The sequence below is a fragment of the Zalophus californianus genome, chromosome X (assembly GCF_009762305.2).
Source record: "Zalophus californianus isolate mZalCal1 chromosome X, mZalCal1.pri.v2, whole genome shotgun sequence".
Classification (NCBI taxonomy): domain Eukaryota; kingdom Metazoa; phylum Chordata; class Mammalia; order Carnivora; family Otariidae; genus Zalophus; species Zalophus californianus.
Genome location: NC_045612.1, coordinates 125,669,406 through 125,696,214, shown reverse-complemented (window position 1 = coordinate 125,696,214; position 26,809 = coordinate 125,669,406). Strand labels below are relative to the sequence as shown.

Sequence of the window (26,809 nt, the reverse complement as noted above, 5' to 3'; positions counted from 1 at the left end):
TGCATTAAGGAAGGACCTCCCATGAGTGGGGTGTGCTATGCTTAGAATTTATGTCAATTATCTCACGAATCCTTACAACAGCCCCTGTGAGGTAGGTCCTATTATTAGCTCCTCTTTACCCATCAGATACAACTGAGATTTTGAGAAGGTAAGTAACCTGTCCCAATGCCAGACCTTGAAAGGGCAAATGACCATATTCAACCCAGAAGAGAGGACTCTATGGGTTTCTTTGTTCTGTTTCTAGCAGGACTCTAGTGAGCTTCTTAATCAGATTTTGTAGCACAGATCGCATGATGAAGAGGAAACGGGATAAGTACTTTTAGGAATGCTGGCCAGCAAAGGGGAAGAAAGAAAAATTATCCAAAGCAAGATTGAGCATGAAAAATCCACAGTGGTCTGTTTCGATTTCACACAAGCCCAGGAAAGTGTAGAGAACATGGCTGGTCTTGAAGACATCTCCTACAGTAAACAATTTCTGCAGTAACCAGCGTTGGTCAACAATTCAAGGTCCCACATCCTTTGGTACTTCTGTCTCAGGAAGCATGGGTGTAATTTTTAAGAGCTCCATGAAAAATCTTTTGATGAGAGGGGAAATCCTGCTTGAGGGCTAAGGCCTCTACAAAAATCTAATTGAAATAAAAAAGGCTATTATCCCTAGGGTTTCATGGGGGAGAAATCTTACTGTCTATCAAAGCCTGGGTTGGAACATAACAATATTCTGGAATACTCAAACATTCTTTTGGTCATGATTTCCACACAACCGCAATCTGGTGCGTTATTCTGTCTTGATACAAAGAGCTTCCCAAGTTCAATTCGGGTCTTGGAGATCATCCCGATGTCCTTAAATGAAGGGTATATGTAGGAACCAACGCGAAGCCAACCATAGAAATACACCCTGACAGAAGACAGACACATCGGGTTCTAACGCACTGAAAACCATTGGCAATTGAAGAACCCCAGACTGTTGTAGGTTTGTTGGCCCACAAGTTAACAATAACAGATGGAGATGCAGCAAGATGCTGTGAGAGAATATTCTTGGAGCCAGAAGTAATTCCTCTTTCTTGCTTTCTTTTTTTTATGACATCTGGAAACGGCTTCCTTTTATTTACAGAAATCATGATCCTCCAGAAGCACTGCAGTCACAGAATTTTCCACTCCATTTTCTGAACAAGCCACCTAAGTTTCTTTGTCTGTTTCTCTGATCAAAGTATTTACCTCTTCTGAAATCACTACAAAAATGGAGAGACGCTGGGAGAGGTAAATAGCAGGGCTGCACTCCTTTGCAAGGTGAAGTAGGTCTTAGGATCTTGACAACCCAAGAGCCTTTCACAGGTGAGAAAGAGCTTCATCTCCCCCTCACTGTGTGGGTGGATTGCTTGCTTTTTCTACCATCATGATGCTGAATCAGGAAGTTCAGGGTGCAGACCCAGGAGAACCAAAGGTCCCGAGGTTTCTGGTTCCCTACCAGAGCGGGGATTTTATGGCAAGGAAAAGAGCCAGGTTGGAAAAACACGTTCTCATCCCCTCCCTACACCCCATACGCAGTAGGCTGAGTATTTACAACTGAACTTTGCAGAGTCTCAGGTAAGAGCCTGCATGTGGATGGGAGGGATAGAAAGGAAGGAAAGAATATAATGTTCCTGGTTCAGGAACTTGAACTGGAATTCCAGAGGCACCTCTGAAAGGACCCCATTTTTCTTCCAAACTTCCCAGAGGTATTAGATCGAGAGCAGGGTTCTTGCGCAGCCCTCGAACATGAATCACCTGCCACGCTATCTGCTGGCCCCGTGGAAACAGTGATAAACTCATAAGAAATATTTAGGAGCCAGGTGAAGAGCAGAAGCACTAAAAACAAATAGAATAATCTATTTATTAGAAGGACATTGACCCACACAAACAAACACGGGATTCAGTAAAAAGTGTATTAAATACTCTACACTGGGAGGCTACAGGAAGTGGGAACACACGATTATGAAGAGGGGTGAGTCAAGAGAGATATGAAGAGAGGAAAACTAAAACTGTTTTACGTAAGAGCTCAAAGATTGCACTGAAATGGAAGAATGCAGCCAAGGAATACACAGGTGCACCTAAAGAGAGGCATTTTCCCAAAAGGTACCTACGAGAGCGACACAGGGAGAAAAATCCCCTAAACACCAAAATAAGGAAGCCATAAACATAAGTGTCATCCTCTGTCTGACAGGAACACTCATATCAAGAGAGAGTAACAAAGAGTAATGGCTAGAATTCATGGCTGAGAATTTCCAAGGAGTCAAGAAAATGCAAGGCTTAAGACAGAAAGTACAAGTTAAACAAGCCTATTTCTAAAAACAAATAAAAAAAAACCTTTGCACCAATTATCATGATTTTTAAGAACATTAAATACACACAGAATATGTTTAAATCTTGCAATGAGGAAAACAGCTGATGACATTCAAAGGGAGGACAATGTGGCTACTATGGTCTTTTTCACACCAACACGGGATAGAAAAAGCGACACAGGACACAAATGGCAAATTACTTTCAACAAGGCGAAGGGAGAGGAAGAAACCTAGACTTTTATACCGAGTAAAATTTATCCCTTAAATGAAAAAGAAAACCGAAGATATATCCAGGTATGAAAAATCTTACAAAATGTGCCACATTAAACGCTCTTGGAGAAAATTTTGGAAAAATTTATTTCTGCAAAGAGAGAAATGAATCACAGAAATATAACTGCAGGATATCACTCTCAAACAAGTACAGGAATACTTCATGAATCCTACGTGTAAGAAGGAAAAAGAGCACAGAAGACAGACTAGGGTAACAATGACATCAGCAATAGAAACTTAAAGATGACACAACATAAGTTGGGAAAAATCAAAGAAAACAAATAGAAATCGAACAAGGTGGTAAACAGAAAACCAAAAACAGGATGACAAAAATTATAAAGCTGTATCATAATGGCAGTCGGGAAATTAGAAGTGGGATAAACTGATAAAATAGGATAACAAATAGCTTTATCAACATACAGATAAACTTAAAATGGATGTATTTAAATAGATATATGTAACACAAGAGGAGTCCTCAACTTGAAAATGAAGAAATCCAAAATGCAAAACAGAAGGTAAACAGGACTAAAAAATATCCAGGAGGCAAAGTTAAGATGAGACAAAAATATTATACGTGTCACAATTCGCCATTAAAGACTGCAAGACCAACAGTAGTTAAGAAGATATCACCAACACTTTTATGACCATACCCAGTAAAACATCAAAGCATGTAAAAAGTCAATAATCTCTCTCATATATTTGCATTCATATTATACAATATGCCTAAAATAAAGGAATGTTAAGGAAAAAATATTGTGGGAGATTACCCTAACACCTTCTTGAAACGGATAGACGTAGGAGATCAAAGAGTAACGGGAGATACAGAATGTCTGAGTAATCCCGTTAAGTATTCTCTGAGCACATGAAGAATGATTCGAAAAGGTACCATTCATAAACGGTACTTTAAAGAAGGAGCACCATACGGCAATATATTCTTCGAACCCAATCAAATAAAAGTTGATAGAAACACCCTATAAAAGTGTTAGAACGCTGAACGTGTGCGTGTACCTTTAAGCAAAAGTAGAAAAATACAAATACGTGAAATCCCATGATAATTTAGGTGTCACATGTGAAAATTTGTCCGACAGGTCTAAAGAAGTGTTTATGGGGATAATTAACACTTCAACTACATTTACAAGATAATAAGAAAGACTGTAAATAAGTGAGCCATGGAGGCAAATCAAAAAGCTAAACTAATAGGAACAGGATAAATGCAACTCAATCAGAAAATAATACAGGATAAAGAGTAGAAATCTGTGAAATAGGGAACGAAGAAAGAGTCAAGCTAATTATCAAAATGAAAGCTAGTTTACTGAAAGCTTATTAATATAAGCAAACTTCTGGCAACACTGATCAAGCAAAACAGAGATAATGAAAATGAATAATCTTGAAAAGTGAGGGAACTCACTTTAAGTAATTCCAAATAAAATAAAAATATTAAAATAGAAATATTTTAATAAGTACTGATGTTAAAAAACAAATTTAAATAAATATGTGAGAAAAAGTAAAGACTCTAGAACAGAGATAGATCTAAATAAAGACTATTAATGCAAAATAGTAATAAAAAATTCTCCCACATAAAAACTCAACAGTCAAGATTATTTTCAAGCAATTTCTAGTAACTCAGTTCTTTCTGAAGTTTTGCTCAGAAGATATAAAATGAAAAGAAGCAACCAAAATATTTTTGTAAGATTAGTTTAACTATAAGGACTGTACAAGATCAGAAGATCAAACTAAGAAACTGAGTCAAACTTGAATTTAAATCAAAATTATAAATCAATTCACTTATGAATAAAGATGTAGCCATCCTAAGTGAATATTAACAAAGCCAATACAATAAAGTACTGGCAGATTTTTGAAAGTTCACCTTATGATCAACACGGGGCTGTTTCCAAAATGCCCTAACACAAAACACCTACTGTGTTATTCAACCAAAAAAATAAAAAAGAAAGAAAGAAAAATCTTGCGACCAGCCATTAAAGATGCTAGAAATGATTCTGACAATATTCAATGCTTATTTATGATTTTAAAAAATGTTTTAACTTAGTAGAAAACTGGAAATAGAAGATAATTTCTTTTTACCTGATAATGGCCCTTTCCCCAAAACATCTAGTCAATATCACATTTATTAAAGAGTGGTGGACTCCTTTCCTCCAAGATCATGAACAGGGATGTCAGTTTGCCCCAACACAGTTCAATCCAGCACTGGATGTCCTGAATCAATGCAGTAACAACAGCGATAAAGGCAACGAAGAGTATAAATATTCAAAGGGGAAGAGAGAAAATGGTGATGATTTGTAGAGAGTATGGTCACTTTTATGGAATCCATGCAATCTGATAGATAAGCTACCAGAAATAACAGAAAATCCAAAAAAAGACTTCTGAATATACAAGCAAGACATTCTTTTATAGCAGGAGTAGGAAATGACATACAAAATAAGATGCTATTCGCAAGAAGAATGAGGAGGAGGAGGAGAAAATTAACACGGATGGGGAATGATGTCCCTTCTTCCTAAAGTCATCTTTCAACTCAATACAACTCCCAACAAAAATGACAGAATTTTGCAGAATTTGACACGTTGATTCTAAATTGTCCATAAAAGAATAGGCACCTACAAACGCAAAGAGAATGTAGAAGGACAACAGCATAGAGCCATTGTGTTCTACACAGGGGACCCTTTGCCTACTGCGGGAACAGACTGATGAATGAGCCACACCAAATATAAAACACAGAGCTTGCCCTATGCATATGCGGTGGATGTTAGAACTCTGTACTGGGTTATTTTTTGGCAGACTCCTTTGAGATTTCCTCTCTCGAGCTCAGACCCACAGAGACCCTCAGGTTCTCTGCCATGAACCCATAGGGAGTCACTCTTGCCTCTGGCTTCGCCTGAGGGAAACCAAGGGAGATTGGAAGCAGAAAGAGAGAAGAGAATGTATGTACAACCTCCAGGCATGTCCCTAGCAGGGGGTACGACCAGTACAACCCAAATGGGCATCTGTAACTTCTCGTAAGGGCTCGTCAAAATGGCTACTCCAGGCTTACCGCACTACTTTCTGCTGGTTCCCCTTATATCCTGCCCCACTTATTAATAGAATACCTTTGTGTGTCCTATGTCCCTATTAGGATGCTCCCTGACACCAAATCACTGGAAAAGGAGACATGGTTTATATTACATGTTGAACACATCGGTTCTCTCTTTGAAGAAAAATAACACTGGATCCCTATCTCACACCACACATAAAAAAATTAACTCTGTGAGGATTAACAATGTATACCTGAACTCTAACACTCATAGAGAAATGTGTAGGAGGACATTTTTGCGATGCTGGGGTAGAGGTCAGGATTTCTTAAATGTGTCCTACTTAGAAAAAGACATAAGGGAGGAAAAAAAAAAGTTGAGGAATCTTTGCTAAATCGAAACTACTGATTCCTGTTTCAAGAATATCAGAAACGACGGTCGTGGATAGGACACAGAGGAGAGAAGAGATTTGCAGTGTGCACGCAAACCCTGGTGGACTACTTAAAGCAGAGCGCGCTCACAGTCTTAGATGTAGGGTTAAAACAGAACCAGGACGTGGGGTCTTAAGGGCTGGTATAAAAGGGTACAGAGCTGCCTGGCAGGTTCCTCCTGCCTCCCCCAGCATTTCTGTTCACACCTCTGTAAAGATTCTCAGCACACAACGTGCCAACCTGTCATCATCTTCCGTTCTTGTCATTATATGAAATAAAACTGAGAAGGTCCGGAGTAATTTGTACAAGAGAACTTAAAAGAAAAAGTTGCAAGACCAACAGAAGATAATATGATTTAGATGTTTTTAACATAATACTTACTGCACTCTGAGTATTTCCCTATATCACTAAATATTATCCTATAATGAAATTTTAATGGCTAGTATTCCATGTTTGTATTACACCTATAATTATATAACAATTTCTGGACTGTTAAAAATTGTTGTAGCCTTTCCATTTTGTATGTATTTATTTATTTGTTTGGCTATCATAAGCCCTTGACAATGCAAATCCCTATACACTCATCCTTCGGCACCTGTCCAATTACTTCTTGCAGTGCAATGTATTTCAAGGCATTTTGCAACGTATTGTCATGTTGTCTCCCCAAAAACATTAGGACCACTTGCAAACACTCCAGCCTTGCATGAGTGGGCATTTCCCACAGCTAAAATCCACAGTGAATGAGGTGCTTACTAACTGTGGTTTTAGGAGATGTTAGAGGGAACGATTCTGTAAAGTACAACAGCTACAGAGGAAACTGAAGTGATCCTTCCAAAGTGGAAAAGAAACTGCTGGTCTAATGTTTATGCCGAGATTCATGTATGTTTTCACAGATAACTATGGTCTCTGTTGTTAGCAGCCTGGAAGATTCACGGGGACTAACACCATCCTTTCCCTGTCCACAGAATACTACTTCTGATGGATTTAAAAGGTAAGCATACCATCTATCGAAACAGGAAAGGATGAAGACCAATGCAGGGGAAGGATAATCCACAATGCACCCAGGAGTTACCTTCGAGGTCCGGAGGCAGAGAAAGCATTTTGGAAGCAAGCTTGGTTGAGCCTATTTACTGATGCTTGATTTTGTCTGCACACATTTACTGGCTAAATAGGCAAAGAGCTACCCCTCATTAGGGTCTTTCCTCCAGAACATTAAATTCACAGATACCTGGATGCTTTGTAGCAACATCTTTGGTTTATCCTCCTTTTCTGCAACATGGCTCTCTTTCTCTTAAAAGACAATGCCCGAATAGCGGGTGTTAGAGTTTCTAACTCCAAGGAAGCTCTGCCTACTTCCGCAGTCTCAACCAAGGACGGGTGGTCAGTGAAGAAATGTTAAGTCTGTGATGAGCACCTCTGGGCAAATATGTGTTCATCTTCCAAAATCCAATGAAAGAGTCTTCCGAAGAAAACAAATACACAAAGCAACATCATGAACAAACACATAAGCCCGACATTTTCTTTTTTTAATATGGGAATGTTTTTTTTTTTTTAAATCTATTTGCTCTCGACGACATGGTTTTCAATTCTATGCCAACTGGGAAAGAAGATACCGAATTGTTAAAATATCCCAAAAATGTCAGTCGTAACTGGATTTTCCCTGGGTTCCCCGTATAACAACATTATGTATTTTACCATATTGAAATTCCACGTGAAACCTGAAATGGAAAGAAGTCCCCAGTGTGAATATCATTTTTTGTTGTTGCTGTTAAAATTAAAAAAAAAGGCATCCCGTAAGACCAAGCAAGGGCTTACCTAAAGCAAACACGCTTTTAACACCAAGTGTTCTTTTAATTTTTAAGATTTTTGTGTTTTCACTTTTTCCCATTAAACTCTGCTGCTGGTAGCATTAATTCCGTTCCATGCGCCCCTAATAAATCACTACAGCTCTGTTCTCCTTTCTCCTCTATAAATCTGGCAACAATGATGCTAATTGTACATGAAAAATATATTAAAACTGTAAATCATTTCTATTTTCGAGGAGGATGGGAGAAACAAATCTAAAGCAACAAATGGAATGCTCTTCTTTTGTCCAGATTTGGCCAGAGGCCATTATAGTAAAAGCATAAAATTACAGCCCATTTTCATCAATTAGGCCTTATTCTTCGGGTCTTGAGTCTAATCAAGAACATATAAAATGTATCACAAATCCCATGTTAATGACCACTGATTCATTTCATTAATAGCGCTGGACATTTCTTTTTGTAGGGCATTCTTTAGCGTATTCCTGTATGTGGACTTTTTTGTACCAATTGTATATAAAAGGGCCAAAATATTTCTTTTTTATATCATCGAATAGCTATAATGATTGCGTAGAGGAAAAAGCTCATAGGAACTGTCACTTCCTAATGGAAATAGCTAAATTTGGCTATTTCATGCAATACTCAATAGCTTATTTTTTCTACAAAGGATGAAAGATTGATTTTCTTTTTAAGTGTACCTATGGATACTCCCCTATGGTCTTGCTAGAGTGCTCAACACTGATAAAATTTTTTTACAGCCTTAACTTAGGAAGCAGAACCAACCACTCAGTGTATTTACCAATAGACTTATTCCTACAAAGACTAAAAATGGAAAGTCATTGGGACACCTGGGGGGCTCTGTCGGTTAAATGTCTGCCTTCTGCTCAGGTCATGATCCCAGGGTCCTGGGATCGAGACCCACGTTGGGCTCCCTGCTCAGTGGGGAGTCTGCTTTTCCCTCTACTGTTCCCCTCTGCTCATGATCTCTCTCTCTCACTCTCTCTCTGTCAAATAGATAGATGAAATCTTAAAAAAAAAAAAAATAGAAAGTCATTGAGATAAAGGTCTTCCATTCTCCCCATAAGTGTTACTTTACCCTAAAAGATGCCTCATTTCTTAATAAACTAGCTTGGCAAACTCATCATCTCATAAATGAACCCACTGGTCAAGTTCGTCGATAATCTAATTCACGCTCACTTCTTTGATGGGTTTCAGAAATGAGATGCCTTAACCTAAGCAAATAAGTCTCTAGTGGTCAGAAATTCAGGCAGCAGGCCAAGATAATGTAGGGGCAAGTCACCTCTCTGCAGAATAAATCAAATTACACCATCTCGATGCTGGCTTAGGCCAAGCTGGGCAAGTTAATGGATAACTGGCAGCCTGAGTAATTAATCTCCAAATGCAAATCAGAGCCTGTCATTTCACTTCTTAAAGATATTCCTTCATGGGACTCCTGCTGTCAACAAGATAATTCCCGAACAGGATAAATGAGGTAATACATGCAAATTGCCTACTATAGAGCCTGGCACTTTAGCAAGTGGTCAAGAAATGTTGGACTCTCTCCCCTTTCCCTGTCCCTTTGGAAATTGACCGCATTTTGGTTCCAATCTGCTTCTGTAGGAATTGATCCCGGGGGTGACTGAATGACAGATACCATACACACTTTGCTGTCACTAAAATTTGGGGGAAAGTATATATTTATCCGTGAGGAACCGACTTGTTAAAAACTACGAGTTGTAAATATATACCCTGCACATTTCATTTTTTTGTCATTGCTGTTCATCACTCTGCTATAAAGTTAGATTAAGAATTCCTGTAGAGAAGACTGACAAGACTTTGTTCCAGAAAGAGTTGAGTGAGGTCCTGCTCATAGTCCAGGTTGAGATATTCTCCTGTTAAGACCCCACATACCTTGCAACCCTGTATTCAATGCACCAGCCCCGGGTTCGCTTGCATGTCAACTACTCCCCTATACTATTTAAGAAGCTGATGATCTAGAACCTAAAGACAATATCGCCGAGTGAGCCACGGACTACGTGTGTTTGTAGGGGTCTTAGGGGTCGTGTGAAAATGAGAGGATAGATCTAGAATTGGTTCATGACGTATCACAGGCCATCCAGCTACCAATGAAGGAGGCAGACTCTCCATACAGAGCTATAAATGAAAGCAGGCTGATCAGTACTTCATTCCAGGAATATGTCATAACTTACATCTCTTTTTATTTATCTTTTATTTTCCTATCATAAACCATAACAAAACACAGGTTTTTAGGCATTAATCTCTAAAAGCGTTTAAAATCATTATTTCATTAGGTGGATTTCTTGAGATATAATTACTGGTTCAAAAGTTATGGGCATTTAAAATGTTTTTTTCACACATACTGTTATACTGTTTTTTGAAAAATCTATGTAGCACTTGACAAAAACGCCTACCAAAAGAAGTCATGCATGCACATCCTCTTCAGCACTGAATACTATTTTATTATGGCTTTGCTAATATTATCAGTAAAATGGTGTTTGCTTTTATTAAATTGCATTAATAACTCTCAAGAAAATTACCTGGGAAACTCTCAGAAAGACTTAGATCTGAATTCTCCTTTTCCCTTTTACACACTGGGTGATTTAGGCAAAGGATGAACCGCTACTCCTAGCTTTATGTTTCCCCTTTGTGACTTGGCACTTTGGAGGGCTATTAGGTGCACTCACTGATAGAAAATGCACAAGCTTTAGTGCAAAGTGCTTGCTGTAAAAAAAAACTCATTCTCTGAATAGCAACTAATGTCATCTTCTTTGCCCTCACCACCACCACCATCACCATCATCATTGTCACCAGCACCAGCACCCCCACCATGATCACATCACCATCATCATCATCCCCAACACCATCATCATCCCCATCTTCAACACCATCTTCAGCACCATCATCAGCACCATCACCATCATCAATCACCATCTTCATGGCTATCACCATCACCACTAACGTAAAGATCATTACCATCGTCACCAGGATGGTTGTTATTACCTCCATCATCATAATCATGGCCATGATTATCTTCATTTCCATCGTCTTTTTCACCACTATTATCAAAATCGTCATCTACTATTATTACTTCTACAACTACTATTACTGCCTACATTTATTTATTTATGGGTTGGTTGTGTGCTTGGGCCACTATTCTATCAGTGTTTTCCTTAAAATTTGATTTTAAGGATCTATAGCCAACAATCCCTTGTTGTGTGTCTCTTAACTGCCTACAGATACACTTTGCAACTAGTTGCTCTTAGAGGTCACTCCAGAAATTTACCTTGGTCTAGGCTATATGGACCATGGTTTCTTTAATGGGTTTCATTATTTTTTTTTTCCTATCTTTTTTTAATGGCAGAAAGGAGTATTTGTTTATATTTGGTTTAATAATGTTTCATGTCCAATTTTCTGAGGCCCTATTTATGACTATTTTTCATATCATGAATCCTATCATTAGCCATCATGTAAAGAGCCCTATAAATATGACTCTAATTGATACACAAACATATCTGCTATGACTATTATATGACAAAATCTTTGTCAGTATCACCTTCACAGTCATTAAAATTCAAATTCTTGGGGCCCATCCCCAGAAATGATGAGTCAGTAGCAGACTGGGTGGAGCCTGGCAGTCTGGGTATGAAAAGGTTCCTGGTTAGTTTGAGAACAACTGTGCTATGGCAACTCTGGACCCTGCTATGCCATGCATTAACTAGAAGATACCCGAATGACTTCATGAAGATTTCCCTTTACATCAAGGGTCAGCAAACTTTCTCTATAAATATTCTAGACTTTGTGGACCATATGCCTTCTTTTGAAGCTGTTTGATTCTGCCACTGTACTGTGAAAGCAGCCACAGAAATTAGGCACATCGATGGGGAAGGTTGTGTCCCATTAACCTTTTTGGCAAAAATAGGCAGCAGCATGATGGATCCCGACTATGAGTCATATTTTCCCCTCTTGTTTCACATCTCTGAAAGGAAGTGAGGCCCTTCTTTCCCCGAACACTCATCCTTGTTGGGTTTCTCAATTTTCGTAAGATCACATCGACCAATAGTCCCTGTAGCTCAGCTGATGACGGGATCATGCCATCATCAATTAACTGACCACAACAGTGACTGTACTTTGGATGTTTGGCTGAGCCAAGACTTCAAATTCACTTACTCAGTCTCTTAAATCATGCGCAGCCAAGAGAATCAATATTAACATCAGCCTCCAGGCGCCATCTTTGACCACATTGTCCCTTCCACCTGAAGTCCCCCTAACTCACCAGTTTGGCCATCTGCTGTCCTTCAAAGTTCTCCTTACCGTATTCTGACCTCTGAGTCTAGAAACGTGTTCCTCCCAGATGTTCCCATATCTCTGCAACTGGTCACATCACAGCACTGATCATACGAAATGGTAATTCTGGTTCATTGTCTACCCTCCCCTTCCCCCCAGATGATCTGCAAGGGAAAAGATGGTACCACATTCAGGAAAGTGGCCAATTAGAACATGCTCTGTAAGGATGCTCTGAATGAATACATTTATGAACTGCACTTTTGCTAATGTCAGGGGCTCATACAGAAGGAAATGTTAACAAACAAGCCAAAGAAATGCAATGAAGTAAGGGTCTAGGTGGCACCTACTTGGATTGACAGAGCTGCACAAGATTTGAAGACCAGGTTTTATCACCATCCTGAGAACCCACCCACCTCAAAGTCTCAGAGAAGCTCAATGAGCAAAGGAAGATGCTGACTGGGATGTCCTGTGCTTCTTGCAGAACTCCGTAGATGCCACCTTGTCAACCATTTGCCACTTCTTGCAGAATTCCGTAGACGCCACCTTGTCAGCCATTTGCCCAGTGCCCTACAATGCAACTCTTACCAAGCCCTTCCCCCTTCTAAAAGCTTGGGCTGAGATTTTGTTCAAATTCAATTTCATTTCCCCTAGATCAACTCTCTAAATTGGATACTCCTTCGGTAAACCTAGCCCATTAGCTGGAATGGTTAAAAGAAATAGTAGACACAGTAGGTTACACCCTGTCCTAAACAGCTTGGCCCCCTTCAGGGCACATTTTCTACCTGGAGTTATGGCTCATGCTACCTCTGCTTTGCCACCAGAGGCCAACTTCCAGATCCAGACGTCCCTCTGGAGTGCAGTACCCAATGTGGTCCTGCCTCAGCGTTGTCTGAATATCAATTTCCTGATGTGTGAGACGTTCCTGTCACTTTATCGCTCTGTGTCACGCAGGGGTCCACAGTGCTTACAAGACAACAACAGCAACAACTCATAAACAAAGTTTCCCATTTTCAAATCCTCGGGGTCTTCTCTGGGGTAAAAAGGAAGAACTACCTTAGGTAGCGCTTTTCCGCCCCTGAAGCCATACCAGTCTTTCTTGTCTAGTTTCTATTCCAAATAGGAGGGAGGGTAATGGACATCAATGGGTTTTGCCTGCTTAGCATCCTGTTTCCCTTGGGGGAGTTACCTTACCTGCATCCACCCTAAGGTAGGCCCTATTGGACTCACACATCCCTCTCCCCATTCAGAAATGAATGCTAACCCAGACCATGCCGATCCAAGGGTGTTTCCCCCCCCTAGATTTGGAAATTGGTTTGAGTTGGCCTGTTACCCCAACTGGACCAGTGGCATCATCCCCAGGCCAATGTGCTTCTCAGAGCTCAAGGGTGATATCACAGGGAAATGCTGGTGACCTTTTTTTTTTTTTTTTTGCCCTGTATGGAAATAGCATCACAGAGAGACAAAAGAAAACCAATGATAAACCAAAAATGACAGGTTACTAATAGCAACGATTCAGCCCTAAATTCAGGTGGCTTAAAACAACAAGAATTTATTGTCCCACTGTATTGCAGGACAGATGTATGAAATTAGAGAGTCCTCACAGTGGGACAATAAATTCTTCTTGACGTCTGAAATTACGGAGTCAGCAGCGTTGGTTACTTGCCTAGAGTCTGGGGGATCACGATGTCTGTCTCTCTCCGTTCTTAGTTTCTGGTGGTTTTCAGTGATCCTTGGAGCTCCCTGGCTAGGAGATCCATCCCTCACTTCTTCGCCTCCACCTTCATATCATATTCTACGTGTCTCTGTCTGTCTTTGTCCCTGTGTCTCCTCTTGTAAGGACACCACCCATAATGGATTTAGTGTCCTTCCGAATACAGTCTGACCTCATCTTACTTTTATTACATCTATTAAAAACCCCATCTCCAAATAAGCTGACCTTCATAGGTTCCAGGATTAGGACTTCAACATATCCTCTTTTTTTGGGGGGGGGGGGAAGGGAACACAATTCAACCCGTAACACAGATCAACTCAAAAACCCTCTGACAAGAGAAAAGTTTGAAGGATTAATAGCCATGCTATGATCTGTAAATGTTTTTAAAAGATTCTAACTGATGATATTCCGCAGCCTTAGAATAACAATTTCAAATTCTGTAGATCCCAAATTTCTCTTGGGCTGGGACCACATAAGGTCTCCTCAGAGATAATCTAATATCAATGATGATGATATTGCTGTTGTTGACAGTGATGAGAACCACAGTAATAATAACAACAAAGCCTTAAGTAGAACACAATGCTGGAGGAAGCTCATTTTCCCCTAAGTCTAGAGAAAGCCTTCTAAGATGATGATTCCTCTCATCTCAATGATTCTAACCTGTGAACTTTAATTAATTTCTTGGAAAGGAGTCCAGAACCATGAAATCAAATCATAGTCGACAGTATTTAAAATCAGGCAAAGCGCTGCTTCCTCAAAACCACAAATCAATTAGCTTGTTGGCCATTCTATCATGATTTTAAGCTGCCTTCCCTTATAACACCTCTGGGGCTTGGTTATTTTAGGGAAACGTCAGCGGACAGACTTTGGTGTGGCTGCAACTGGTAGAGATGATGCAAGTCGACATCCCGAGGGGTGAGCTCAGCCATAGCGGCAAATCGCTTCGCCCTGGTTTGTGCCCACAGTTTGTCACAGGAAGCCGAGGGATCCTATTTTCTACTACTTTCTAAACCTTGTCATAAACGAGGACACTACTTCTTTAAAAAATTGGGAGAGCATGGAACTTTCAGGCACAATACACATAAGCCAAGAGCTTCATGCATTTGCCAAACAAAAAGAACAACAACAACAAAAATCTAACATTGACTGTGGGTATATTTAGGACACACATTGATATATTTTTAAAAAAGTAGGGGCGCCTGGGTGGCTCAGTTTGTTAAGCGACTGCCTTCGGCTCAGGTCATGATCCTGGAGTCCCGGGATCGAGTCCCACATCGGGGCTCCCTGCTTAGCAGGGAGTCTGCTTCTCCCTCTGACCTTCCCCCTTCTCATGTACTCCCCCCTCTCTCTCAAATAAATAAATAAGATCTTAAAAAAAAAGTACATACAAATGCATGTCTATTGGTGGACGTCAGCAGTAATCATGGTTACTGAGAGCTCCATATAAGAACAAATCATCCATGGGCAGCCTATGCACAGCAAGCTAGGTAGGAGGATGGGAAGGTCTCAAAGCCACTTGCAGGAGGAAGGTAAACCTGCTGAGGAGGTTTGCAAAAGACGGCCCAGAAAGGGCATAACACCTTGTCTTCAAAGACTTTGCAAGCAACAGAGTGAGAGAAAGCAGCCTCCCAAATTGCTCCAGCTCTGTTGGTAGAGATTTCACAGGTATGGGTCACCAACCCTTTGTAACAATGAAGTGAACGCTCTCATAGAGCTGCAAAAGTCTCTCTGGGCCAGGTTCAAAAACTGCCTCGTGGTCAGGTGCTTCCCGTTCATTCATTCGTGCCGTGCGTACCAGTCGACACACAATGCATTCATTCCTTTATCTCGCCAATGTCCCCCTGCCTATAAAAGGTTTACAGCCTAGTGGGTGTCTGTGTATCTGTTACGTACGTACTGCCCGTCTCTCATTGCTAGCCTGGTAACAGCAGGGACTTTGTTCTGTTCGCAATGTCTTGCTTTGTGAGATTCAGCTTTGCTCATACCAATGCCACTTGGAGGATGGTTTGGTGCAGGTAGGCACTGGCAATGTATCAGGAGTCCTGGGGTGGTCCTGGCAGCTTGGCTGATGTTCCTTGTCTGTGTCTCTCCCCCGAGTGTGGGTGGTGGCCGGAAGGCAATGCCCACAGCACAGTGGATGCCCAGGAATAGTTGTAGAAGGTATAAATGAATGAATAATTTTTTTTTAAAGTTCTACAGTCTACTGCCGGTGTAGACTTGTAAAATAATGTTTGCATCAAAACTCTACCAACACACGGGAGGAGGCTGCATCTCTGCGTAGGGCTTCAGAGTGTCAACAATAGGGAGGTACCGCATTGCAGAGGACTGGGGATGGAATGACCCCTTCAGTTCCTCCCACGTGGAGGTCTTTACAATTCTGGGGTGGACGTCCTGCTTGGTTCCATCACTTACTGCAGATAAACTCCGACAATGATAGTCAACATGCCAAAATCCCTTTCTTAAAAAAAATGATGCAGGCGACTGGGTGGCTCAGTGGGTTAGGTGTCTGATTGCAGCTCAGGTCATAATCCTGGAGTCCTGGGATCGAGTCCCACGTGGGCTCCCTGCTCAGTGAGGAGTCTGCTTCTCCCTCTCTCTCTCTCCCTGGCCTCAAATAAATAAATAAAATCTTTAGGGGAAAAAAAATGGATGAAATGCAAACAACTTGTGCTACACTGGAATTTGATCTCATTATTATATGCTTTAAGCTCAGAGGAAAGATCTATTCTACGTTGATATATTTTAAACATTTAAATTTTCTTGGGAAAGACACAGCTTTCTGTCTGTGCTTTGCTTCTATTTTTTGGATCTAAACTATTTTTAAATATGCAAAATTAATATAACTTTGTTGCATGGTACCTGGATACATGACAAAACATAGTGATAAAAGTACTTCAGTAGAGAAAAAATTGGGGGGAAGACAGAAAGCTTCAATAAATGATTTTTTTAAAAATTTCAGGTGATAAAAGTACATTGGAATTTGGTAAGAATGGAACCTTACGTTCTTTGATTTAAACTCACCACACAGTCCGCTGAGAAGAAAAATGTGTGTTAGAATTCCTTGGGTTGGAATTCCAGTTATGAATCCTCCAATGTCAAAAATGTAACCATGCATTAAAAAAAAAAATGTAACCATGCAAAAAACACCCAAGTGGGTGCTTTGCATCATTACATTATACTATCAATACACCTTTCTATCGTTTTGTTAGGTTTTATCTCTCCCTCCTTCCCATTTTTCACTTTTTATGTCTTGGCCCATCTAGAGAAGCAATAAACAAGGAGCTTACTTTGGGAGACTCAGAAACCATTTCCTCACTGCACAACATAGGTGTGTATTCCTTGTGTATTCATGTCAGGATTGGTGGAAAACTTTCCATCATGGATCCTCAATGGAAAACATCAACTTACAGATTACCTGCCTTTTTTTCTTTTCTTCTTGAAATCCTAAAGAACTCTCTGAATTCTTCTGCCCACTTTCTGAACCTCGAGTTTTGCTGGGGCTCCTTCATTTTCCAAGCAAAGAGCTTACATTTCCTTGTTATCCCCAGCTGGATTGGTCCAATGCCTTGTGTGGTATAAGTGCAAAGAGTCATTTTTCAAATCAATAATTTTTATTTTTTTATCTTTTTTTCAAATCAATAATGTTTAAATGAGTCAGCTAAGAGGGCTCTCAGGAGAGTACGGGTTGAAAGAGGGAAGAAAAGACAAAGAATCAGAGCTGAGGTCAGGAGATCAATAGATGGCGTGGCTTGAGGTGGGAGTAAAGTCAACGCACAGCAGGTGGATGGGATGTTAGGGGAATACTGGATGATCCCTTTTGGGGGGAGTGATGATTAGGTCCCAAAAGAGATGGAGCAGAGCGTAGCTGAAGGCGTCCATTTAAGGAAGAAAGAGGGTTAATGAGCATTTTCCTCTTTTGTGGAAATGCACCACAAAAGCTCCTTTGCTTGAGAAGAGTCAAGACTTTCTGTGTTCCCTCCCTTTCTGATGGGAACACCACCCTGTCCCACCCCCCAGGGCAGACTTGTTGAGTATTGTGCTCAGGACTGCATTCCCAGCAGACAAGAGGGTGCTCTGCTTAGCTGGGACATCACAATGCTTGGGGATTCTAGCGAGGACGGAACAGTATAGGAGTTCCTCCGTTCAAGTTGACTTTCCCAAAAATCATAACACACTTGATCTTAATTGAACTGTGGATCTCTCTCGTTGGCTTTCCTCCAACACCTTAGACAAACACACACACACCCCACCATATACCTTCACTCTCCAAATATCTCTTTTCCAAAGAGAAATCTAATAGGAATTTTTTCCCATTTTTTTTAAGAAATCTGCTTCACGTTTGTGGAAACCTATTTCTCTGAAAAGAAATATAGAATATCTGATTGACTTAATAAAATAGAGACTCTTCATCTTCCTTTACCTTAACAAGTATTAGTAGGGGAATAGATCACTCAGACTATCCCCCCCCCCCACCCCGTTGTCGCCTGTGAGTTCCGTGTATGACCTGTGGATCTGATTTATTTACGTAGGGTCACTGTTTCACATCTCACACACCCTCTGTGGTCCTCGAATCCAAAGCTAAGGAAATCTCTCCTTCTGTTCGTGTTTGCTACAGTTTAGAGGTCAGTGCACCAAGGACAAGTGTTCTTACACACAGAGGAGGAACGTGACACAAATCCAGTGTGAAAACAGCCCGGTTTAGAACCAAAACACACAGTAGGAAGGCAGGGACCTACTCCGGACCACCGTACCCGAGAAACGAGATCTTCCAGTGAACGGTCATGTAAGGAGATTCATATTAAAACTCACATGAAATTAAGTGTATAACATATTGACCTTTTCCGTTTCACCATTATTTCTATAATTATATTGTTACTCATAATTTATAATGATCCAGCGGCTTACTCCAAAATTGCTATAACCCTAAACAACATTCGGAGGAGGTATACCAGGAGTGTTATTATTACTAATAGCCAAGGTCACGAAATATTGAGCCAATATTGTCTCAGCCAAGACAATACGGAAAATAAATGACCGTGTCCGAACTAGCGGTATGAGTTGGCAACAAATAAAGCTCTTCTGTGTCCCGGAGGCAAGAGTGCGCAAGAAAATAATGAGCAAATTGTTGGAAACGGACAGATTCTAGCAGACCAGTCACGTGCCCAGTTCCCATCCTAAACGTTCTTTTGCAATATTGTTTATGATATGCACCATATGGGGAGTCGGGTTTTTAACACATTTTACGTAACTGAGACTTGTCCTAATTGTGAGAAACATCTAAGTTGCAAATGGGATGGAGTTACAGTCCATCTGATGGAAAGTAAGGGATCAGTCTCTTTTTAGGGAATGATTTTGCTCTATTTTCCAAACAAGTATAATTCACACTACCCAAATAGTATTTTCTAAACATACACAATTGCTCAACTGTCAATAAGGGTAAGATTCTATGTTCAAATGGGCAAAATCTTCTGAGCTGATGGAAAAATGCATGTTTTCAGAAATCCACTCCAGTCGAACTGTCTTCACAAAATACTAAATTCCTTTCAGTGAATCCCTGTCAGGGAGATATTTGTTCCATCATCTTTCATAATTATCTTCCCTCACAAGCTACGTCTACACAACGTCAAACATCCAGGTGACACATGAAAACGGCAATCACCAAACTGTTTTCACATCGCTGCATGCTGATGTGGATTGGTTAAAACATCTGTCTCACTGTGTTAACTCACTTAAGTTTTACTTTGTCACCTGGATTCTGCCGGTATCTGCATACAATTGGAATACCTGTGACTTGATGAGAAGAGAAAGGAAATTAATTTCTCCTTTATCTCACATAAAAAAAAAAGAGTACTATTGTCTTTGGATGTTCTAAGGCACTCTCCCAAGAAATGAATTTTAATGCTTTCCTGATAATTAATTTCTATAACTCACATAGGATGCTGGAAATTCATTTCACAACTGAGGCTGAAAAAGACAAAGCTTAGGAATAAAGCAGAGCAGAATAATTCTCTGCTCTTTGAAAAAAAAAAATTGTATTCCCTCTAAATTCCCTTTTGTTAAAGCCATACTCAGTCCTGGCAGAAATGATGGTCCCTTGGTCTTATTCCTTAAGCGGACCCCTGCACGATTGCAGTAAATAATTATGTTCTAGACAGGAAACATGTATTATGCACGGGGCTGACATTTATATTAGACCCCATGTGCACATGCAATTTCTCTGGTACATTCTGGTTCCCTTTTTGATGATTAATTATGTTCCACGAATATGGGACTAGAGAGAGGTTACATGTGCAGGATACGAGGGTAAAGCCCTCTACGTGGATGAATGCCTTAACCTCCTGGCACTTCTCAATCAGACACAGAAGGAAATGGGAGGCACAGACAAGCCAAGGGAGCTGCCTCCGAGTCCCTCGGCTGGCAAGGGGACAAGATGGCATTTTTAACCCAAGCAGTCATGTTCTTAGAGCTATTCCTATAAGCTCAGCAGGAGGAGGGAACCAAATTTACATTAAAAAGCTTGAAGAAAACAAAACAAACAAACAAAAAATAGCACAAAGAGTCACTCTGCCCAGAACAGATCAGATCTTGAGGTCTAGAGAGGAAGAGTGGGGAGCCCAAAATATTTAGCTAGCATAGGTGCAAATAGGACAAGAAGCCATTGAGAGGTGTAGCTGACGTTGTGGGTGATATTTAAAGACCTAAGAGGACAACTTTGATGTTTTGCTGTAGGTCCTCCGTGGACACTGACTCTGGAAATTTGTTTTAGGTGCCTGGGTAAATTTAAATGTCCCTTTATGACATCCCTATGTAAAATCACCGTATTTCCTAAATATGGCATTTAGCAGGATTTGCCCTGACGCTGTAATAACCCAGTGGACAAAAAGGTTGGATGCATGCACTATATCTTAATGCCTCAAATCTGCAAAGTGTCTGCCCACAAACTGGGGCTAGTATTGTCTTCTTGCTACCCATGCGGCAAAGCAGCACATTTTAACCACCCAGCATTAAGATAAGAGCGTTTTTCTATCAATAATACTTGAGGTTGAAAGGGAAACAAAGAAGAGTCTCAGAAAGGGTAGGGGTTGGGAAGGCCCACAACAATATAATTTTTTCAGCGATTACTTTGTTTTCAATTAGGGTAGGGACTTGACTGTGCATTTCAAATAGGATTCTAATGCACCCCCACAAATGTCGCCGCTTCCCAGAGCAGCCAACGTGTGCTACCTTACAGTTTTGTAGCTCAGAGTTGCATGGGGCTAAAATCAACGTGGCAAGCGTGGTTGGGCATCTTTCTGGGGCCCTCGGGGAGAATCCATTTCCTGGTCTTTTCTAGCGTCTAGAAGCGGCCCACAGTCCTTGCCTCCTGGTATCTTCCAAGCCAGGAAGGCTAGATGTTTCTTTATTGTTGCTCATGAGCTCTGATGATTTGTGTCTCCCTGTTCCCTAATCGAGGGTCTTTGCTCTTAAATACTGGGCCCACCCAGGTAATCCAACTTATGCTCCCTTTATCCGCAAGTCAACTGATGAGCAAATATAATTCCACCTGCAATCTAAATTCATTCCCCTTTGCCATGGAAGGTCACAGAGCCACGGGTTCCAGGGTTTAGGATGGAGACACCTTGGGAGAGTCCATGTTCTGCCTCCAAGTAGACACTTGTCCCGAAATTAGGAATTCTTGTGTCTTTTGCAACCATTAACATCTAAAGCATGCCCGGCGCATAGTTAGGTACTCAGAACTGTTTTTGGCAGTGAAGTCCATTTGTACCTGGTCATCACCTGCACTACCTGGGTGATGCAGAGAGATCAATCTAAAAAACTGAGGTATCAGAGTGGAATTTTTAATTCCGAATATCCAGTACTGCTGTCTACACTGTTAAATCAATGCATTGATATGATAAGATCGCCCATAAAAGGAGGCCTTTGGAAGAATCAGCACGATGCCATAATTTCCATGTGTTATTAAGGACGGGGAGTTTATTCATTCAGTGAATAGCCAATAATTAAATATCTAAAGCTCCACATTGATTCTCAAATGGATGCAAATATTAAAAAAAAAAAAGAAAGAAAGAAAGAAAGAAAAGAAACTAGAAAACTCCTGACCCAACGGGCTGTGATTTGTTGTTTGTACAAAATGCCAGTATTTATATATTGTAGGAAAACAGATTCTACGTTTTTCAGCCCCTACTGGATTTCTGATTCTCTTGTCAAGATTGTGCGAGGTACTGCAGGCAAACATGCTCTGAGAACCCGGAAAACGTAAAGAGGTGGCCCCGGGTTTATTCTTAAGGTGCGATGGCTTTTCCATGGGGTAGCACTTTTCACATTTTTATACGCCCAAATTCCTATTCAGTACTAAACCACAGTGAAATGGCCCAACTGTTTATGGTTTCGAGCCACACAACTGCACATCCACGGTGGTTCTGTAATCAGGGAGGTTCCTGATTTTTCTCCGGGAGCGGAGCCCACGAAGTCGCCGGCTCTTAGACATCCACAAGGCAACTGTATTGGGAGAGTGATTTGAATCATTTATCCTGCTTTATTCTCCCCATCTCCTTTTCTGCCTTCCCTTCTTTTTGCTTTTTATTGGCACAGTTGATGACGAAAAAGACCACACACCAGTCGACTTTAGAAGTGAGGCATGTCATTGGGTTTTGGGTGCAGTGAGCTTTGCCCACGCTTATGCACAAGGCACTCATTGAGGCAGGTCCGAGCACTGCGTGCAACCATGGCATCCAAGTGTCACTCTAACCCGTGAACGTCGCATTCAGACCTAGACTTTGCAAGGTAATTGTGTGATCTCTTCCCATGATGACGAGGGCCCCACCCACCAGAGACTGCGAATATAATAAAGCACCATCTTCCCATTTCTTTCTCTGGGTGTTCTCTGTGATCTCGATAACACAACCCGGGCCTGGCGTTTCAAGACACCCTACGTGAGCTACCTTGTAGCATATATGTGCAGAAAGCACAATATGGCGGGTCCAGGACAACTTGGGAGATCGTGGATAATGTAATCCTCTCTTTCAGACCTTTAGCCAAATCTCAACTGAAAATCATTCTTCGAATATTCAAGGGAAAGAAAAATGGAATTTCTCCCCTAAAAGTTGCAAAGGACACACTGCAGTTTCTACAGTAGATGATGTCTCTGATTCTGTAAATTACTTCTTTTAGTTCCAGGAAGATTTATGTTCCAGGCTTTTCTTGCTCCTTGTCTAAAAATAGCACATGCAAATGGTAAATGAGGAATGTGTTCATATTGTGGTGTAACTTTAGTCTGGTTAGCCTTTCTAAAAAAATGTTTTTAATTTGAAACCTACACAGAGAAGGAGATAATCAAATTTTACTACCATTGGATTAAATTAATAAATCAAACATCATTGTTTTTTACAGATTTTCACTGCTGTGTTATTGAAAACACAGGAGCCATTTTGTTCAAGCAAGCACATTATTTCCTAACGTAGCTAGAATCATCTAAGGACACCCGTCTGCCGTTTGATTGCTGTGAATATTGGGAGGAAACAAGGTGCAAATTGATGTTAGCAACACAGATTCTAAACAAAGAAATCCAACCATTTATGAAATATCACTTGCTTCTGTATTTAAAACAATCTGTGGTTTTCCTTTCAAGCCTCAATAGAAAGAAAAAGAAAGAAAGAAAGAAAGAAAGAAAGAAAGAAAGAAAGAAAGAAAGAAAGAAAGAAAGAAAGAGAGAGAGAGAGAAAGAAAGGGAGAAGGAAAGAAGGAAGGAAGGAAGGAAGGAAGGAAGGGAGGGAGGGAAAGCTAAAATCTTAAGGCATTAAAGCAAAAGAAACCATGCCTTATAATCTTCAGTTTGCTAACTCGAGCATGATAATGTTCTTAATTCTATTGTTTTCTCTAGATTTCATTTTCCTTTATAGATGATGCAGGTATACTACATAACTGTGTATGCTCAGACTGGTGACCAACTTCAAAGAAACCCTGTTACCATGCTGAAAAGGCAATACATGATAATAATTAAGTCATTAATTATAGCATTGTCCATTTCCTAGATGCTCAATAAATACAAGTGTCATGATTTATAAGGTAGGGCAATAGCTACATTCAAAATATGAAAAAGAAAATAACTGGGTTATAGGAAAAAAATCATGCACAAGATATTCTAAATGCCTCTTGGCCAATCTGACACCCGAGTGAGCAGGTGCTGTTTTCTGTTCTCAATAAAGTACTTACCATCTTCGGTGGGCACGTAGATATTTAGGTAAAGGCAGTCTTCGTTTTGATCTTGAACATAGGTCATTAAAGTATCCAAATTGGCAGTAAACCAGATGGGCAGCATATCGTGCAATAAAGACCTCTCATCTAGGTGTTGGGGGCACACAGCCGCGAACTGGGTGGCATTTCGAACTCCAGTCCATGAGGATGGGGGTTCTGGGGGCTGAAACCGCCTCTCTCCAGTGGGAGGTGAGGCATAGGGGACCCCCAAGTATTGCTCCACGGGACCCAAAATCTCATTGGGCAATGGTGTTCTTAGGCCCCGAATTTTGCCATAATTTGTGTTGACGACTGGATACTGTGCTTGGCTGTCAATGAGCGTGAAGCGAATGGCAAGAGCGGTTATCCACAGGAGAACGTTGGAGTTCAACATGACGCAGACCGGGGTGAAGAACAGTGGCAGCCATAACAGTCCCTTGGGTCTCGACATTGTTCACTGCCACATCCGTGGGGGTCTGTGTGATGCAACTCCAAGCAAGCAAAGCCGGGAAGCGAGCCTGCAGACAGAGAGGGCTTTCCAGGGAGCAGAAGACCCAGGAGAGGAGCCTCCGAGATGGGTCATAGACAGAGCCCGAGGTTAAGGACACACCCAGCTGTCTTCTCGGCAGCCCATTGCAGGAGAGAGCAGCCCTCTCTTAATCCTGGAAGGGAATTCCAGCAGGTGTGAGGCTCCAAGGACACGGTGACCATCCGACACCTCCCAAGGACAAGGATTCCTTAGGAAAACTCCAAGGCAGAGCAGTCCGCCTAATGGGGAAAGAAAGCAGATGAGAATAATGAAGCCAAGGGAAGCCGAGCAACCCACAGGTCTTCCCTGCAACACTCAACATCACTCGACGAAATGCTCATTCACTGATGAATCTGTCCACCCACATCTCCACGGAGAAGAATCTAGCAAGAACATGACTTGCCTTAATTCTTGCTGGGCACCCCATGATCTGGAACGATGCACGGCATTTAGAAAATATTCAACAAGTCTCCGTTGAGTCAACACACAAATCCCCAAAAGTTACACATCTCGTTCAGAAGACTGTAACGATGTCTCCCAATTTCACTATTTACAAAGACTGGTCAGTCAGTGGATAGGTAGCCCCAAAACAGTGTTTCTCAAACGTCTAAGGAAACTGCCACATCTCCCTAAGGGGATATGCATGCAGCCTATCGACGGTTTTTGGTATGAGAGTAGGAGAAATGTGGGACAGGGCTTTATGTCGTGTGGATATTTATCAGACACGCAAACGGAGCATGACCTAACGGGAAGAGCGTGGGCTCTGGATTCTAACCCCCACGGGCGATTCCGTGGTGTATACCATGAGGCTACACACATCATCACCCTAGAACTCTGCTCCTCGTAAAAAGTGAGCAAGATGGAACAATTCACACATAGGCTGTAGTATGTGCCGTCATAACTAAAAGCGTCGATACGGCCGTCCCGATTTTCACATAAAGCCATCCACTGCAAACCTTTCACCTCACAGCCCATTTTATTTATTTTTGTTTGTTTGTGCAGCCCATTTAAACTTTTTTTAAGATTTTATTTACTTATTTGAGAGAGAGAGGCAGGCTCCCCGCTGAGCTGGGAGACCGACGAGGGGCTCGATCCCAGGACTCCGAGACCATGACCTGAGCTGAAGGCAGACGCTTAACTGACTGAGCCTCCCAGGCGCCCCAAGTAGCCCATTCTGAAAGCTGATGGTACCTTTGAGCTACCCTCCGTTGAGTGGGATCTCCCAGAGTTGTGTGGATGTAGAACCTATGACTCTCACTAGATAAATCATTCCTCTTATGACAATACAGAACGTTGGGCCTGACTGGGAGAGGATTGTAAATGACCCATTAGGGAAAGAAAACATTACATTAGGTGTTGCAAGCACTATAGCTTTAAATAGAGCGTTCTTCAACTCAAAAACAGACACACGTGCCTGGAAAGATGTCGTGGGTGATTCAGAGTATTTCTGGACTAGAGGATAATGATGCATTTAAGTGGACAGTTGAGCACTTATTGACTAATATATCAATAAGCTCTTTTTTTTTTTTTTTTTAAGGGAAAGCTACTGGAGCTACACCACCTCTGGAGGAAATTCCATAGTCGCTGACACCCTGGGCCAAGTTCATCAGAGCTGAGTGAAAATGCACTCCGAGTCTGGGTTGTACCATTGAAAGTGAAAAATAGCATCACACCAAATGGTGGATGTATGTGTTTGCTTCTATCTTTGAATTCTGCCATGGACAACATTTGGATTTCTGCCACACAGTGATCCAATCTCTGAATAATTAGGAGGCAGACAAGAACAAGGAAAGAGGTGATGACATGTTTGGAATCTTTTGTTTTCCTGAAAGCCCTTCTGATTTTGAATCAGTATTAGCTGCTCCTTCTGGGGCCTTCCTGGCGATAAAAGGAGACACCATTAATTTGTGACTCTGGCGGACTTGGGTCCTCGAATGCTAAGTCTGTGAGTTGAGGAAAGTGAGCCGAGCTGCCTGGGATCTAGGTAAATGCTCTATCGTACCTTCTTCACATGGGGTCTGGTGAGCAGGAATGAGGCACTATGCAAAGGTGTAGGGCAGAGACAATGCCCACTCAATAAACACAAAATGCTAGGATTTTGACCACAGGCGTGCTTGAAAGAATCCTGCGTACAGAGACAAAATGCACAGGCTGTGAAGTCAGCCCAGGATTGGTGCTGAGCAAGTG

General features: G+C 41.2%; 1 protein-coding gene across 6 annotated transcripts in view; it reads right to left on the bottom strand.

Annotated features, from left to right (window-relative positions):
- NLGN4X (neuroligin 4 X-linked) overlaps positions 1-26,809 on the bottom strand; it is a 280,407-nt gene that overhangs the window by 188,139 nt on the left and 65,459 nt on the right. For all 6 annotated transcript variants that reach the window (XM_027609210.2, XM_027609215.2, XM_027609212.2 and 3 more), the window contains exon 4: positions 24,073-24,861. In XM_027609210.2, the coding sequence (XP_027465011.1) occupies positions 24,073-24,544 (472 nt within the window). In that variant the 5' untranslated portion in view covers positions 24,545-24,861. The remainder of the gene's footprint in view (positions 1-24,072; positions 24,862-26,809) is intronic.